This window comes from Terrapene carolina, unplaced genomic scaffold (genome assembly GCF_002925995.2).
Source record: "Terrapene carolina triunguis isolate 2854851 unplaced genomic scaffold, T_m_triunguis-2.0 Scaffold193, whole genome shotgun sequence".
Classification (NCBI taxonomy): Eukaryota; Metazoa; Chordata; order Testudines; family Emydidae; genus Terrapene; species Terrapene triunguis.
Window position 1 is genome coordinate 1,080,668 of NW_020664544.1, and position 14,950 is coordinate 1,095,617.

The 14,950-nt window shown below is 51.7% G+C and overlaps 2 protein-coding genes across 2 annotated transcripts in view; one reads left to right on the forward strand and one right to left on the reverse strand.

Annotated features, from left to right (window-relative positions):
• Window positions 1–4,574, forward strand: part of PSMC3IP (PSMC3 interacting protein) — a 6,320-nt gene extending 1,746 nt beyond the window's left edge. The window contains exons 2-8 of the mRNA XM_026654654.1: window positions 176–282; window positions 753–842; window positions 1,526–1,637; window positions 1,870–2,015; window positions 2,830–2,883; window positions 3,776–3,835; window positions 4,021–4,574. Coding sequence (XP_026510439.1) covers window positions 176–282; window positions 753–842; window positions 1,526–1,637; window positions 1,870–2,015; window positions 2,830–2,883; window positions 3,776–3,835; window positions 4,021–4,080 — 629 coding nt within the window. The 3' untranslated portion in view covers window positions 4,081–4,574. The remainder of the gene's footprint in view (window positions 1–175; window positions 283–752; window positions 843–1,525; window positions 1,638–1,869; window positions 2,016–2,829; window positions 2,884–3,775; window positions 3,836–4,020) is intronic.
• Window positions 4,575–4,930: 356 nt separating this feature from the next.
• MLX (MAX dimerization protein MLX) lies at window positions 4,931–14,129 on the reverse strand. The gene is made up of 8 exons (XM_024193471.1): window positions 14,058–14,129; window positions 12,110–12,146; window positions 11,439–11,528; window positions 10,483–10,589; window positions 9,824–9,923; window positions 8,966–9,065; window positions 8,301–8,502; window positions 4,931–7,055 (listed from the first exon to the last, which is right to left on the reverse strand). The coding sequence occupies exons 1-8, from the start codon at window positions 14,121–14,123 to the stop codon at window positions 6,999–7,001; spliced, it is 759 nt and encodes a 252-aa protein (XP_024049239.1). The 5' UTR covers window positions 14,124–14,129; the 3' UTR covers window positions 4,931–6,998.
• Between the last annotated feature and the right edge of the window lie 821 nt (window positions 14,130–14,950).

Here is a 14,950-nt window from a genome sequence, read left to right on the forward strand (position 1 = left end):
GGAGTCCGCGCCCCCTCTCCCCAAGGACCAAGCCACCCTTCCCTCCTGCCTGACCACCCCCCACCGGACCTGGCCCCTTTCCGACCTCCCCTCCCAAGGGCCAGGCCGCACTCCCTTGCCTCTGCTGTGGCCAAGCCCGGGCGCTGAGCCTCTTGTCCCGCTCTCTTCCCTGCAGGAGGAGCCGCCGCAATCCTGCTCCGCTACCTCCGGGACCAGAATCGGCCACACAGCGCCCAGGACGCCTTCGGGAACCTGCAGCGGGAGCATGGGCTGGGCAAGACGGTGAGAGGCAGGCAGAGCTAGGAGCCTGCCCCGATGCACCTGCTATAGAGGCTCCCCAGTCTCCCCCCCCATCTCCACGGATTGGATGCTTGGAGCAAGGCCCCTGTGGCACCAAGGCGGGTCGGAGCCTTCCACCCAAGCAAGAAGCATGTTAGTGACCCCGCCAGATGGGTGGGAGCTCACTCTGCCACTGCCTCCCTTCCCCAGAGATTGTCCCACAGCAGCGCGAGAAACCCCCAGCCTCTCACTAACCCATATTGCAGGCAGGTGGTGGGTGGCAGCGGGAGCCCCTTGGATAGATGCACAGATGGTTGGCTGCGTGGGCAGATACCATATCTGTAGCTGTAACAACACACACAGCCCTTAAGGCCTGTCTAGTTCATCTCTTCCCTGCCCAGCTTAGTCCCCAGGGGTAGCTTTCTGGTGCTCTGTCCAGTTCTCATGTGGACTCCTGTGCCTCTTTGCATCAGGCTGTGGTGAAAGCACTGGAGCAGCTGGCTCAACAAGGGAAAATAAGAGAGAAGGCTTATGGGAAACAGAAAATATACTTTCCAGACCAGGTGAGATGAATCTGTTCAATTTCCCTAGGAAACAAAAACAATGTTGAGTGAAAAACTAAACAGACCAGCCCCAATGAAAGCCTTTTGGCGAGGCACGGCCTTCCTTGCGGTCTTTGTTAACGTGCTAACAGCACTCTTGGTGCTGCATCAGGCACAGAGGAGACACTGTCAAGAAGCTTTTATTGACATAGCGGTCCAGCACAAAATGCACTAGGCGACTCCAGTATGTATGTTTATGTGGGCACCTGCGGCTTTCCTCACACTTCAAAGCAACATATGCTGTTTTGCGTTTATTCCATTCAAATGCTTCGTTCTTCCTTTTACTTTGGATTATTTGTTTAAAGGAACCCAGCACTCCGCTGTTCAATAACGTAAACCCTGCTGTTTCTGCTGTCTGTAACATCCTAGACAATGTCACCAGTTTAGACTATAATGTAATAAATATGAACTTTTGTTAATATTAACAATGACCAAAGCTATGCCATTCTAGCCCATTTATCAGCACTCTTCCCATCCCCTCATAACCAATGGAGATGATACCTTTAGGAGCACACTGTGTATGGCTGATCTCAAGAACTGCAGCAAGCTGTCATGGGAACAAATGTCTCTAAGATCTCTGTCAAAAATGGGTGGTGGTGACTGTTTTCTGTAATTCATAATGCATCATCTTTCTTCTCTCTCAGGATCAGTTTCCCACAGTGAGTGACTCTGAGCTTAAAGCCTTGGACAATGAAATCTCGGAACTTTCTTCAAAAGTACAAACCCTTCAACAGAGCTGCCGCCATATGGAATCAGGTGTGTTTGAATTTCCACTTCTACTGCCAGGTTTATTTCAAAGTAGATTAGCTCTGAAGCTGAACCGGCATGGAGTGTGTGTGAGGCAGCGCAGTGTGGCACCAGCATGGAGCGTGTGTTTTGAGGCATCGCATTGCGGTGCCAGCATGGAGTGTGGCGTCATGCAGACATTAATGCTAGCTGTTGAGCTTTAGCTGTGGGCATCCCTGGGTAACTAGCGATTCCATTCCAGAACTGAAGGATCTGAATGGCTCAATGACAACCCCAGAGATGATTAAAGAGATTGAAGAGTTAAAAAAAGATTGTGCCAGTTACACAGAGAAACTGGAGCGAATTAAATCTGCAGCCAACCATGTGACTCCTGAAGAGAAAGAGAAGGTAAAGAGCTGGAAGAGGCTGTGCCACTGAACACAGCAGCCGAGAGCCCAGCTCAATGCTACTTGTCTTAACAAAATGCTGAATAAATTATCCTTAGAGGTAGACAGGGAATAGCTTGTCCCTTCTGGACGGGTCTTCTATTTCTGTAAGCAGGTGGTGTGTCTGAATGTGAGGATGAAAGGCACCTTAGAATGCTGATAGACGTTTCGAATCTGACATCAAACACTGAAGAATTGGAGTGGTTGTGGGAGAGGTTTGAAACTCTAGCACAAACTGTCCTCTCCTCAATTAACTTCCCAATGTTCCTGTTCATAGGCTAGGGCTGTGCTTTTGTGGCCTCATCTCTGATGTCTGATCACGCTACCTGGGCATTACCTGCCAGGCATGCTGAAGTGCTGGTCAGCTTTAAGTATGGCTAACTCCAGCATGGAGCCAATCCCAGAGTCTGATGTCGTTGGAAATGTCCTGCTCCCTAATGTTCTCAGCAGACCCTTCACTGTGTGCTTCCTTAGGTTGTGTGTGTATCTAGAGGGGGCAGCTGTAAGTTCCTGAGTGACTCTTGCCTGCAGCCCTTTGCTCTGGGTTGTCATTTTATTAATACAGAAATTCAACGTTTTAGCCTCTCAAATCATCCATTTTAAAAGGAGACCCACTTCCAAAGAGCTTATTTGTCAGTTGCCTGCACTGTGTGATGGTCTTGAACACTAAATAAGCATCTTGCTCTGGCCTGGCCTCCCCTCCTAGCAGTAGTTCCTTGGTTCACACTAGGGAGTGGTTGGGTTTAATGTTACTCACTCAGTCTTGTTGGTTGCAGGTTTACAACGAGAAAAAGCTGTACTGCAAAGAATGGAGAAGGAGGAAGAGAATGGTAGCGACCTTTATTATGAATATTGGGTAGATGGGCACCATTGGGTGGTGGCAATGATACCCGAGAGGCGACGTGGTGTTTCATTCAGGGAAAAAATGCTAGCGACTTAATGATTTATGGGGCAGCCCTGTGGGTCTTGCTTCCATAGCCTGCTGCCAAGCCAGCCAAGAACTACTTGACGTATGAACCTCTGTAGCACACTCAGCTTATGCTAGTCTTGAAGTGGCGATGCCTGGGCCCTTCTGGTGTCACCCAGGAGGAGGAACCACAAGGCCACTTCTCCCCACTCTAATGCTGCTGTTCTCCAGCTTCCATCCCATAGTTTCTAGTGCTGGGAGAGCAGCCATCCTGGCAGGGAGACCTCTTCCTGGGCTCTGATTTCTGCTTTCCAATGTATGGACATAGCAAGACAAGCTCCCAACCATCCTCTCTGGCTTTCCAGTGGCAGCTCCCTCTGTCACTCACCAGTCATCTTGTTTGGGGGTTTACGGTCTAATCGTGATGCCAAACTGCCACTTTCAATGGACCAGTGGGATTGCAGCAAAGCAGATTGTTATCACTTAGAGCCCTGAAATATAGGGGTGAAAGGAGCCCCACAGCTGTCTGGTAGGGGCCATTAGCCTCTCATTTGTGTGTAATGGCTAACTGGGAGGAGACCTGACTTCAGCAGCCTGGGTAGTGGCCTCTGTTGGGGGGGGGGGGGGGGGTGCAAGGCAGGCATGCGCCCTAGGAAGCCTCACTGCTTGTGACCACGGGGGCTAATGCTTTGGCCTTTGCTAAGCTGTGTACTTAAGGCTTGTCCCACTGGTGAGCTTGCCCAGGTTTCACTTAATGTGTCTGTTTCCTGAAGAAACGTAGCTAAATATTCTTTCAAATTATTTTGTCTTACCAGGCGACTGAGCTACTTGATGCAATTCTGGAGGGCTACCCCAAAAGCAAGAAACAGTTCTTTGTAAGTACGGCCATATCCACCTGCCTTTGACTAACACACATCCGCAGTTATTCTGCTGCAAGTGTAACCCTCAGCAAGTCCCACAGTGCTGGAAAGGGCCCTGTTTCTGAATTCTCTCTGTGCTGTACAGCCAGCTTAACTCTCCTTTGTGCTCTTGGTAAAGAGGCTGCATTGTTCTTGTGCAGGAGGAAGTTGGGATAGAGACGGATGAGGATTACAATGTCACTTTGCCGGTGGCTGTCTGAGTTGCTGACAGGAGCCACTGCTCCAGGGGAGAAAATTGGCCAGTGTGGAACCCAACAGAAGCCGCTTCTGAAACTTGCACTGTTTGTAGGGCTTGGTTTTGTCCTGCGTCTTTTATGTATGTTTATGTTTTAAAATGCTTTGCAGTCAGGAGGGTGGCTAGAGGGGTTGAGGCAGCTCCAGGCCCCATCATATTCTCATTTGCAGTGGAGTTCCGTTTTTATTATCCTTTGTTGCAATGAGCAGTTGGGATGGTGCCTCTCCACTGGGCTAGGGGTGTGTTGGATTGCCAACAAGTAGGTGAGTTTGTTCTAGCAAAGGGAGAAAAGGAGCGTCTAGGAGAGGGGAAAGAAACTAGTTGTTTAACTGTGTAGGGATGTACTAGCATCTCAGTGTATTTAATAGAGAGGGTGGGAAACGCTTCCCCCAGCATCTACCATGCCGTAATGCTGTATACAGGAGTGTGATTCATTAAACGCCACTGTGTCTCATCTTAGCCCTGCTGCTTCCATAATTCTTTCTCACCCTGCATGTTCTGGTGGTAGCAAGACTGGCTTCCCGCCTGCTCTCTGGAGTCTTGGCCGCTTTGCTCACACAAAAGGGAGCTTGTTTGCATTCCAGTCTGGTTTCACTATGGCTTTGAGAACAGTCGGAGTCAGGCACCCAGATAACAGGGGGATGAGCAGGTGGGGAGGGCTGTTCCAATACAGCTGCCATAACACTGGCTAAGGAGGCAAGCTGGGCATCCTGAAATCACTAGTCACTTCTGAAAAATTGGCCCTTGCCTCATCACCTCTCATAGCAAACCCAATGATTCTGTGTCAGAAATAAATAAACTGAGGGGGACAATCCTTAAAATGCTTAGCAAAAATTTATTATAATTACTTTTCATGATAGAAAAATATTTCATTTCCACCTGAGTGAGGTTTGTAAAAAGCAATGTCCTTTGAGAAATACACATGCCACTTATTAGTAACCAGCACAGGCTATTGGTTCTGCAAACAGGGTGCTTTCCTTACAGCAAAGCAACATCTTACAAGAGTTACATGGCTGTGCTTGAGTACGGGCCTAGCGGTAGCTTCCCCTGTTGTGTGCAATTCACTTCAGTTGGACGTGTCACTGCAAACAAACTCTTGAACTTCCATGGGGCTGTATGCTGCATTTGGACTGACAGGGACACTCAATGCAAGCTTTGTAGAAGTGCTTTGTTTTATAAAATCCAAGACCAACAAGAATATTTCCTTGATTAAATGGAAACATTATGCCCCTGCTTCAGTGTTTGAAAGGCAGACAGCCAGCACCAAGAAACTACCGTACCCAAACTGAAAGAAATGCACAACAGCCATTAACATGGGATTTTTAGAGGTGTGGCAGGAACATAATTGAAAATCGACAAATCCTGTTGTAAGAGAGTCACTTTGCTGGGGTAATTCCAATAGTGTCACCTTGTTTGAGTAGTAAAATGCCATTGCTGCTTTAGCAGACAGCTGCCATCTGCTGTTAATAGACCTGTAGGGCTACAGTGAAAGAAACAGGGTGTCACTGATTTAAATTGTCCCAGACAAGCAGCTGTCTGCAAAACGTCAACTGGTAACACGTTAGTGTGATTTTTTTTTCCTTCAATGCATTACAAAAATCAAGGCTTTATTATCTATAAAACTATCGTTCTAAACAAGAGCAGACGTCTACTTAGACTTCACGGCAGCTCTGTGCTACACTATTCGACTTTCCCACAGTGTGACTTCATCAAAAAGTGCCAAGTCATATAAAGCCCGACAGAGATCAGCCTCTGTGCCGATAAAGCTGGAGAAGGCTGTAGCGAAAGCTGCACTCGTGTTTAATTGTTTAGGAAACATGGCTAGTCTCGAAAAGGCCAAGTCAGCAGCTGGCTCAAGTGAAGGCCGAGGCCATGATCATCTGCACAAGAGGGAGAGTCCCTTCACCAGTGGGATTAAGTGCCTCTCCTTGTGGCAGTGAGGGGCCAACCCACCAGCTTCCTTTGCATGGCCTTTTGGAAAGTCATTCTGCACCGGTAAAGCAAGCAGCCTTCCATCCCTAGGCAGAACTAGACGATCGGGATTGAGGCACATAGGAATTGCTAGTCCAGAACCCATCTCGACAGTAACTAGAACCAGCTGCTTCAGAGGAAGGTGCAAGAAAGCCTGCAGTGATGGGAGAACCTGTGCCAAGGGAAGCTTCTTCCTAACCCCCTTTTGTAGAGGACAGTTTGTTGCCTGGTGCAGGAGGGTTCATAGCCCAGCCAAAGTCTTTAATCCTAATGTGGCAACTAGCTCTGGTGGGGAGAGGTCGTCCTGCATTGTGCCTGAGTAGCTGCAATGTCAGCAAGTGCTTACCTGGAAACCAAACAGCCTGTGCTCCATCTGTTCTACAGCTCACGCCCAGGCTCTGTGGTTTTCAGGGCATGCATCCCACCAGGCAGTAGATGTGCAGTGCTAAGATGATACCATTCCCCCCCTACAGGGAGCAGGACAATCTGACTGCTACAAAGCAGATCCCTCCCACCAGCTGAGCTACTGCCACTCTTGCAAAGAGTCAGGGGCTCAGGCGAGGTCCGTTCAGTGCCATGCCAGTTTGGGTGAGAGCCTCTCCTGCCTTCCTTTGGGGCAACAAGAAGTGTATTTAATCCACATCTAAACTCCCTTCTCTGCTGACTGAGTCCCTACACAACCTCTAGTGCTACAGACTGCAACAGGGTCTGTGGAGAGGTACGTACAGCCCAGTTTTGGTTTTTGGTCAATACAATAAATAATCCAGAGAGAAGCTTTAAGAACAACCCCGAAGGAAACAGCCCAGCCCTTCCTGGAGTCTGTTTCCCAACTCCCTCCCTGCTGGGTGGCACCCCACAGCAGTGTGGATGACGAGTGCAGGCCTGTGCTGCTGGGGCACGGGAGGGAGAGAGTCAATAGAGTTGATTCTTCAGCTGATGCAGAACCCCCAGCACGATGTCCCGCAGAGTCTGAGGAGAACAAGGAGGAGGCAGGATCAGTCACTCTGCAGGACGAAGAAACATGCACCTTGGCAATGCCTCTGTGGGTTCCAGAACAGGCCAGGGAACTCCTTACAGAGGGGAATAAGTGTGTAGAAAGGCAGCTGGGTAACAGTTGCGTCAGCCACGCACAGTGGTGTTTATGGGAACAAACCTGGGGGTGGGGGGTATATGGCTTCAGTACCTCGGTATTACTGGGAGTACAGGCCCTGCCAGCGTGGATCAGACCAAGGGCCAGTCCTGGCCAGTTTCCTGTCTGACAGTAGCAGAACCAGCTGCTTTAGCGAGAGAGCCTAGTGCAAGGAGTGGTATGACCACCTGCCCCTCAGGGAAGGTTCTCCTTAGCCCCCATGAGCTAGAGCCTCACTTATGCTCTGAAGCAGGAGGGTTTCTATCCCTCTCAAAGCTCGTGTTTGCTGGTCTCATGCTGGGGCTCTTGTTCGCCAGCTAAGTGCATCTCTATGCTGAGAAATGAACCCCACAGCAGCAAGTTTCAGAGCCTGGGTCAGGTAACTCGGGCTTGCAGAGCTTGCGCTCTGGGGCTCAAAATAGCAGAGTAGATGTGCCCACTCAGGCTAGAGCCTGGGCTCTGAAACACCCCCCTCTACCGATTTGCAGAGCCTGGGCTCTGAGCCTCGCTGCTGCAGGGGGTTTTGCAGTGTAGATGTACCCTTGGGTTTGCCTGATCTCCTGTGGCAGACAGCACTACCCTGCCAGCTGCATGTCGGGGGAAAGTTTCTCCCTCTATTCATTTTGAATTTGCCACTTTCAATTTCACACACGGTCCCTTTGCTCATTACGAGACAGGGAGAACAGAAGTTATCCATCTCCCTCCTCAGCCCCAGGCACAATTTTGCATCTCTTTATCATGTCCCCTGTTCTGCCTCTGGTAGACAGTCCCAGGCTTTCCGTGCCCCTAGTCGTTCTCGTCACTTGTCTCTGAACTGTCTACTTGTGCTTTATCCTCTTTGAGATGGGGTGACCGGAACTGCATTCACTATCTCCATCCTGGTCTTTAAACCTCCTAATGTGCTTGGACTGCTGCCAGGTGCTGAACTGGCCCTGGCTCTGGTTAATTAGAGCCCAGTAAGGTGTACGAATAGTTCAAGCAGTTCCCTCCAATGTGCATTGCTTTGCATTTGTATCTACTGTAGCTATCTGGCCCTATGCAGGCGCTTGCCCCGTGTTACTTTGTGTGTGGCTCCTAGTCCTTACCTGTGGCTTACAGTGCTCTTCAATCCAGGTGAAGACACAGGCTGAAAGTTCCTGAAAACTTGTTACCGAGATGGAGGCATTAAAGGACTGGAACAGTGAATCCATGATGCCTTGGAAAACATTAAACTTGACTTGGTCAGAGACCTGGTCTTTCCCCTCATTTGGATTAGCCTGATGAGCTTTCACAATCTGCTCATAGTTTCTGAAACAAACCAAAGAAACCTGGATAAAATGGCAGGCTCGGGAAGCCAGCTCTGGCCTCAGACACTTTCCAGAGCTCTGTTTGAGGTGTGAGAGACCAAAGATATGCCGCAGTGTTTGCTTGTTCGTGTTAACTTTGCTTGTTAGGACCATAAGGCGACACTCAGACTGGCTGTATGGTGAAGGTAGCAGGCTCTGGGCTTAAATTCCTTTAGGGAACTCATGGCCTCCCTTCCATGGTGGAGAGGAGATCCAGGAACCGGCTGGGGCCCCTTGCTCAGCCCATGCCCTTTGCACTGTACTGGGATCTGTGTCCGATACTAACCAGCCCTGGGATGGAATTGCACAGGACAGAGGGGGAGAAAAAGGTGAGTATGGTGGGCGTCTGCTGCAGTATGTGTAACACAGGGTGTCCGTCTCCCTGGCCCCTCGGGGTGGGAGATGTGTGACAAGTTGCTCCTTACACTTTCATGATCTTCAAAGCTGTGACATCTTTCCTGAGTGTAGAAACTTCCTCCTCCTGCTTCTTCTTCTCCTTATGGAGGAACTGAATGTAGTCAATGGCTGAAAAGCAAAGGGAGGACGAGGATTTAGGATGCTCAAGACAGATCAGAGGTCACAGTGATGTCGCTCAGCAGGGGACAGGATGAGCAGAAACTGGGGCACCTGCAGGATTGATTCATGGCCCTAGATTTCATCCCCACAGGCCTCATGCATCCAAACTGACCAGGAGCCAGGCTCCCCTGTGCCTCCTCTCCTCAGAGGGTCTCAGTGCTTCACAACCCAGCTCCTGGGAGGGACAGCGAGGTGCTCTAGATCATACGCTAGCAGTGGCCAAGCTGGGAGGAGTCTCAGCCTCCTAAGCCCTAGACAGTCTTCCACCCTCAACCTAAGTGGTTTAGATGCCTGTGAGCTGCAAGAAGGGGGTGACTGGAGGGTACGGGGGCTGGGCTGGGCTGGGCTAGGCAGCTGTAACCGTGTGCCTCCCTTGCACTCTAGGCTGATTGCACAAGTGTTACCCTCAGCAAGAGACCAGGACAGTGTCAACCTGCAGAGCCAGCTGGGAGGGAGCAGACAACTCAGTGAGGCCTGGAACAAAGCACCTACCATTTTAGTTTTGAATGTCTGCAGGGAGGGTTTAACAGCTCAGAGGACTTTCCCCATCGAACCCCCATGAATGGAGGTGGCTCCAATTCTGGCTGGCCAGTACCCCACTCAGTGACCAGAGGAGTACAGCCGTCCAGCGCAGAAGCTATTTGTCACAGCTGTTAGGAATGCCAGCACAGGCCCCGAAATCACTCCCCCCCAGTCCCCAAACTCACTTTTCTGCAGGACGATGGCTTTGCTCAGTTTCTGGGAGCCAATGGAGAAGTCTTGCTGCTGGCACGTGGGAACAATGGCCTGCAAGTCATCGTAGCCTTTCTGTGGGGGAGCAGAGCGGAAGTGACAGGGTGTTTTAGATTCAACAGCATGGGATGATGGCAGCTGGCTGGGTAGATGGTTTAACAAGGTGGAAAGCTACAGCTCCCCCAGGTTGATACAAACCCCCTACAGCAGTGTTTCCCAAACTTGGGACGCGGCTTGTGTAGGGAAAGCCCCTGGCGGGCCGGGCCGGTTTGTTTACCTGCCCCGTCCGCAGGTTCGGCCGATCGCGGCTCCCACTGGCCGCGGTTCGCCGCTCCAGGCCAATGGGAGCTGCTGGAAGCAGCGCGCACTTCCCGCGATCGGCCGAACCTGCGGACGGGGCAGGTAAACAAACCGGCCCGGCCCGCCAGGGGCTTTCCCTACACAAGCGGCGTCCCAAGTTTGGGAACCACTGCCCTACAGCATCCTGAATGTTTGGGGGAACATGGAATTTAACAGCTAAATAACACTAGGTGCTGGTGCCGTAGAATAATGGACCCTCTGGGTCTGATGTGAAAGGAAGGCGCTGTCTGAATTCTCATGCAAAGGAGCAGCCTGCTAGCTGCTCTGAGGTTACCTTGATGGCATCTCGTCTCTTCTGCTCAGCCTGGGTGTGGGCGCGTCTGCGCCGGTCCTTGTATGACTCTTTGTAGGTTTCCTGGTGATAATCGCTGTCTTCATCATCTGCAGCGGAAGAATGGTCACCGTCAGCTCTGGGGGCACATGGCAGCTCCCAGAGCCCAGGAAGCAGAGACAAAAACGGATACCTCCAGTTACTGAGGCAACACAGAACCCAGGCAGTGTCTGGACTGGGGATCATTTAGACACCTGTGCCTGAGAACACCTCCCAGGGACACCACTTAGCTACCGATTGGATGGACTAGCTCCAAACAGCTCTTTCAAAAGGATGGGGCCAAAACACAGTAAAGATCCACCTGTCCAAGGGCATCTCTGCTGACAACAGCCCACAGCATGAATGAGCAGCTGGGGAAATTCACTATAGCAGAGGCCAATAACAAAGATACTAGGTGCCAACTGCTTCTCCTGCAGGCCCCTGGGGTTGGGCCCTGGCTTGTCTAGGCAGGATTCTCACTAGAAGGGCTCTGCTGCATTACAGATTTCAAGAGGGACTGGGTGTCTAAGCTGAGATCCCTTCCGCAGAGGGGCCAACTTTTCAGCACTTCCTGGAATCAGGCCCCTTTAAGGTGTCTCAGAGTGGGCATCCATCACCACTCAGCACTCAAAAACCTCAGCCAAGAAGTTTCTTCAGCACTTCGCTCCAGCTCTCCTCTGTTCTCCATTACCAGGAGAGTCCCATCAAACTGCCCTGCAGGAAGCCAGGACACCATCCTCCCTACCCAAGGGCAAGACTTATGCTCTAGCTGGCAGAAGAAGCTCTTGCAATCACAGTCTCTTACAGAACAGCTACCTAAGGAGAATGAGACTGAACAGGAATATGAGTGAGAGAGTGGGAAAAACCCCTATTAACTGAAGTGCTGGAGAAGCTGGTGGAACATAGAGAAGGGACCATACCTGTATTGGGGACTGAGGAGGCACTGGTGGAGCCAATGCTGTTAGCTCGGGATACAATGCTTCCTTTCCTGGTGCTTTCCACAAACAGCGCTGAAAGAGAAAATACCACACCGTATTTCCCTAAGTCATGCAGGAGGCAGTGAGTAAGTGTCATTAACCCCCAGAGACACTGCAAACTGGGACAGCAAAGGGATCAACTCTGCGAGGCAAGTCACAGGGCAACCAGCTCCAGGGATTAGCAGCTGTTGCAGTCCCAGTCAGTGTGCAGATAGGTACGATGAATGCTGAAAAGCCATTGGGACCAGACATGAAAGCCAACTAAAACACAGCAGTGTAACTCTAATATCCTTTACACCCGGTTCCCTGTCTGTAAAATGGGGAAAATACATTCTGGGAGACTTGCGAAGTGCTCCAAGAGCCTCTCATTAAAGGAGCAAAGAATACATCGATGATCGCGACTGTGCTGCTTTTCCGATGAGGAGATGTTAGTCTTGCTTTAAAAGGCCAAAGGGTCTGATTAGAGACTCTGGATTTGGGCCAAATTTGACCAGATTGTCCCTCTTCTAACAGCATAAGCTAGAGCAAAGAACAAAAGTGACCAGGGCTCCCTGGCCCATTTAGTCAGCTGTGACCTGACAGAGTTTGGGAGAAGAGGACACAAAGCTACTCACAGGGATCCAGTCCACTGTCACTGTATGCAGAATCCACCTGGTGCATTGTAGGATGAGCGAATTACAGCATGAGAAAACGGGAAGAGAAGAGAGAAAAAGAAACCAACCAGTGAGTGAGGCAGTTTCCTCTTTAGTGCATTTGCTTTTTTGCGCAATAAACTATTGTGCCAACACGTGACAGCAAGTCATGCTGGGGCTCTTGTTCACCAGCTAAGTGCAGGGGAGGGATAGCTCAGTGGTTTGAGCATTGGCCTGCTAAACCCAGGGTTGTGAGTTCAATACTTGAGGGGGCCACTTAGGGATCTGGGGCAAAATCAGTACTTAGTCCTGCTAGTGAAGGCAGGGGGCTGGACTCGATGACCTTTCAAGGTCCCCTCCAGTTCTAGGAGATGGGATATCTCCATTTATAACAATGTGGGTGGTCCCATGAGCCCCCACACAACACATCCGCTTTCCAGAAAAACAATGCTGCCCAATTCCCTTGCAGGCTGAAACACTGGTTTGTTCTTCAGTTTAACAAGGCTGTGACTGCAGGGTTGATCTGGTTACAGTTTTACTACACTTTATTCTAGGAATACATGGTCAGATTTTCAAAAGCATATGCACATTGAGGACAACAGGAGAAGCTGGGTGTTGAGCAATTGTGAAAATCTGACCCTGGTTCCTGCACAGACTTTGGGCACTTATGGACACATAGTCAACACTTCCTCCCCCTTTTACGTTGTTACATTTATCTGAATGTTAAGACTGAATACAAGAAAAGACAAATGACCAGGTAGCTCTGCTCCAGGCGTTCAGGAGGATGAAACATTCATAGAAAGTGAAAGCTCAGCCTCTGGGTATGACTCTCAAGATACACTGTTCCCTGGATATGCTAAGCAGGAAACCTAAGTGCATTCAACAGCCAAGTCCCCTGCTTGGTTAGTGTCCCTCCATTGGCAGCAGTTACATAAGGCCTCCCCCAAGGAACCAAGGATCAGATCTGTAAAGGGAGTTAGCTACCTAAAGGAGCAGATAGGCACTTAGTGGCATACCGAAAAGTGCCTAAAAACCTAAATCCTGGGTCACACAAACTTCCATTGATTTGAGGTTGTGGGCCTTAGTTCCTTTGCAAAATCCCACTAGGCATCTAAACACCTTTACAAATCTGGCCCTAAGTGTATTTAACTTCTTGGACCTACTTGAGAGAGGTTTTCCCAAGACAGTCAAGATTTTGCAGTGACAGAAATGTAGAATTGTGGAATAATCCACCCATATTGGATGGTTCCTCCCCAATCCCAGCTGCCCAGAGTTGGCTTGTGTCCGATACAGGAGGGTTTCTGTCCCTTCCCAATGTCTGGGGGCGATGGGCAGAGAATAAGTCAGCAATGGTATCTGATTCTCTTTATGCAGTAAAAGGCAAGATGCCCCAGGAGCGCCACCAGCCAGTGGCTTTGCGTCCAGTCACATCCCTTCAGAAATCTGCCTCCTCTGGCACAGAGCTGGGAACCTGCATGGTCACAGGGAGGTTGGACACCTGACCTGACCCCTGGCCTCATCCCTGATGTGACCCCACTCCTGATGTGACCCCTGGCCCCACTCCTGACGTGACCCCAGTCCTGACCCCATCACTGACGTGACTCCAGTCCTGACCCCATCCCTGACCTGATCCCTGGCCCCATCCCTGATGTGACCCCAGTCCTGACCCCATCCCTGACCCCTGGCCCCATCCCTGACCTGACCCCAGTCCTGACGTGACCCCACCTGACTTCTGCCCCCACAAGCCCCCGCCCTTGGGCTTCCCCAGCCCCGACCCACCCTCCCACCAGGCCCCTGCGCCCGCTGTGACCCGGCTCCGGGCCTGGGGGACTGAGCCCGGCGGGTGCCAGAGGGGGGTGTCGCCCTCTCCCGGGGAGAAGGGCCCCGCGGTGTGTCCCGCGCCGGCCGCCGTCCCGCTCCCGGGACTCACCTTCCCCCAGGGGTCCTCGGGCGAGGCGCCCGCCTGCTCCGCCATCTTCCCGTGGACTCGGGTCATGTGACCTCCCCGCATCAGCCAATCACAGCGTCCGACCATTGCAGGGTCAGGAGCTTCCGGGAGACGCCTGCCGCGGGGACTGCTGGGAGATGCCGTGTCACCGCGGGGACTGATGGGAGTTGTAGTTCCACCGCGGGGACTGATGGGAGCTGTAGTTCCACCGCGGGGACTGATGGGCGCTGAAGTGTGGCCACGAGGGGGCGCCGTGACACTGAGGCTCCTGCAGCGGGAAGCGCCGCGGTCTCAGCACGGGGCGGGGGGGGGGGGGGGGGCGGGGACCCGGGGGGGGGGGGGCCCGGGGGGGGGGGGGGGGGGGGGGCCCGCAAAGTGGCAACCACGTGTCAGAGCTGCGAACCGGGACACACTGGTGGGGGAATGGCCAGGAACACCTGGGGGAGCTGGTCCTGTGACCTTACATGGCCCCATTACCTGTCCAGTGACCCCAGATAACCCCGTTTCCTGCCCTGGGTCTGGGTCTTGACCTCAGGTGACCCCATTACCTGTCCAGTGACCTCAGATGACCCCCATTACAAGCCCTAGGACTGGACCTGTGACCTCAGATGACCCCCATTACTTATCTAGTGACCTCAGATGACCCCATTTGCTCCCCTAAATCTGGACCTGTGACCTGAGATGACCCCATTACTTCTTCAGTGGCCTCAGATGACCCCATTCCCTGCTCTCAGAGTGGGCCCGTGACCTCAGATGACCCCATTTGCTCCCCTGGATCTGGGTCTGTGACCTCAGATGACCCCATTACTTGTCCAGTGACCTCAGATGACCCCATTTGCTCTCCTGGGTCTGGGTCTGTGACCTCAGATGACCCC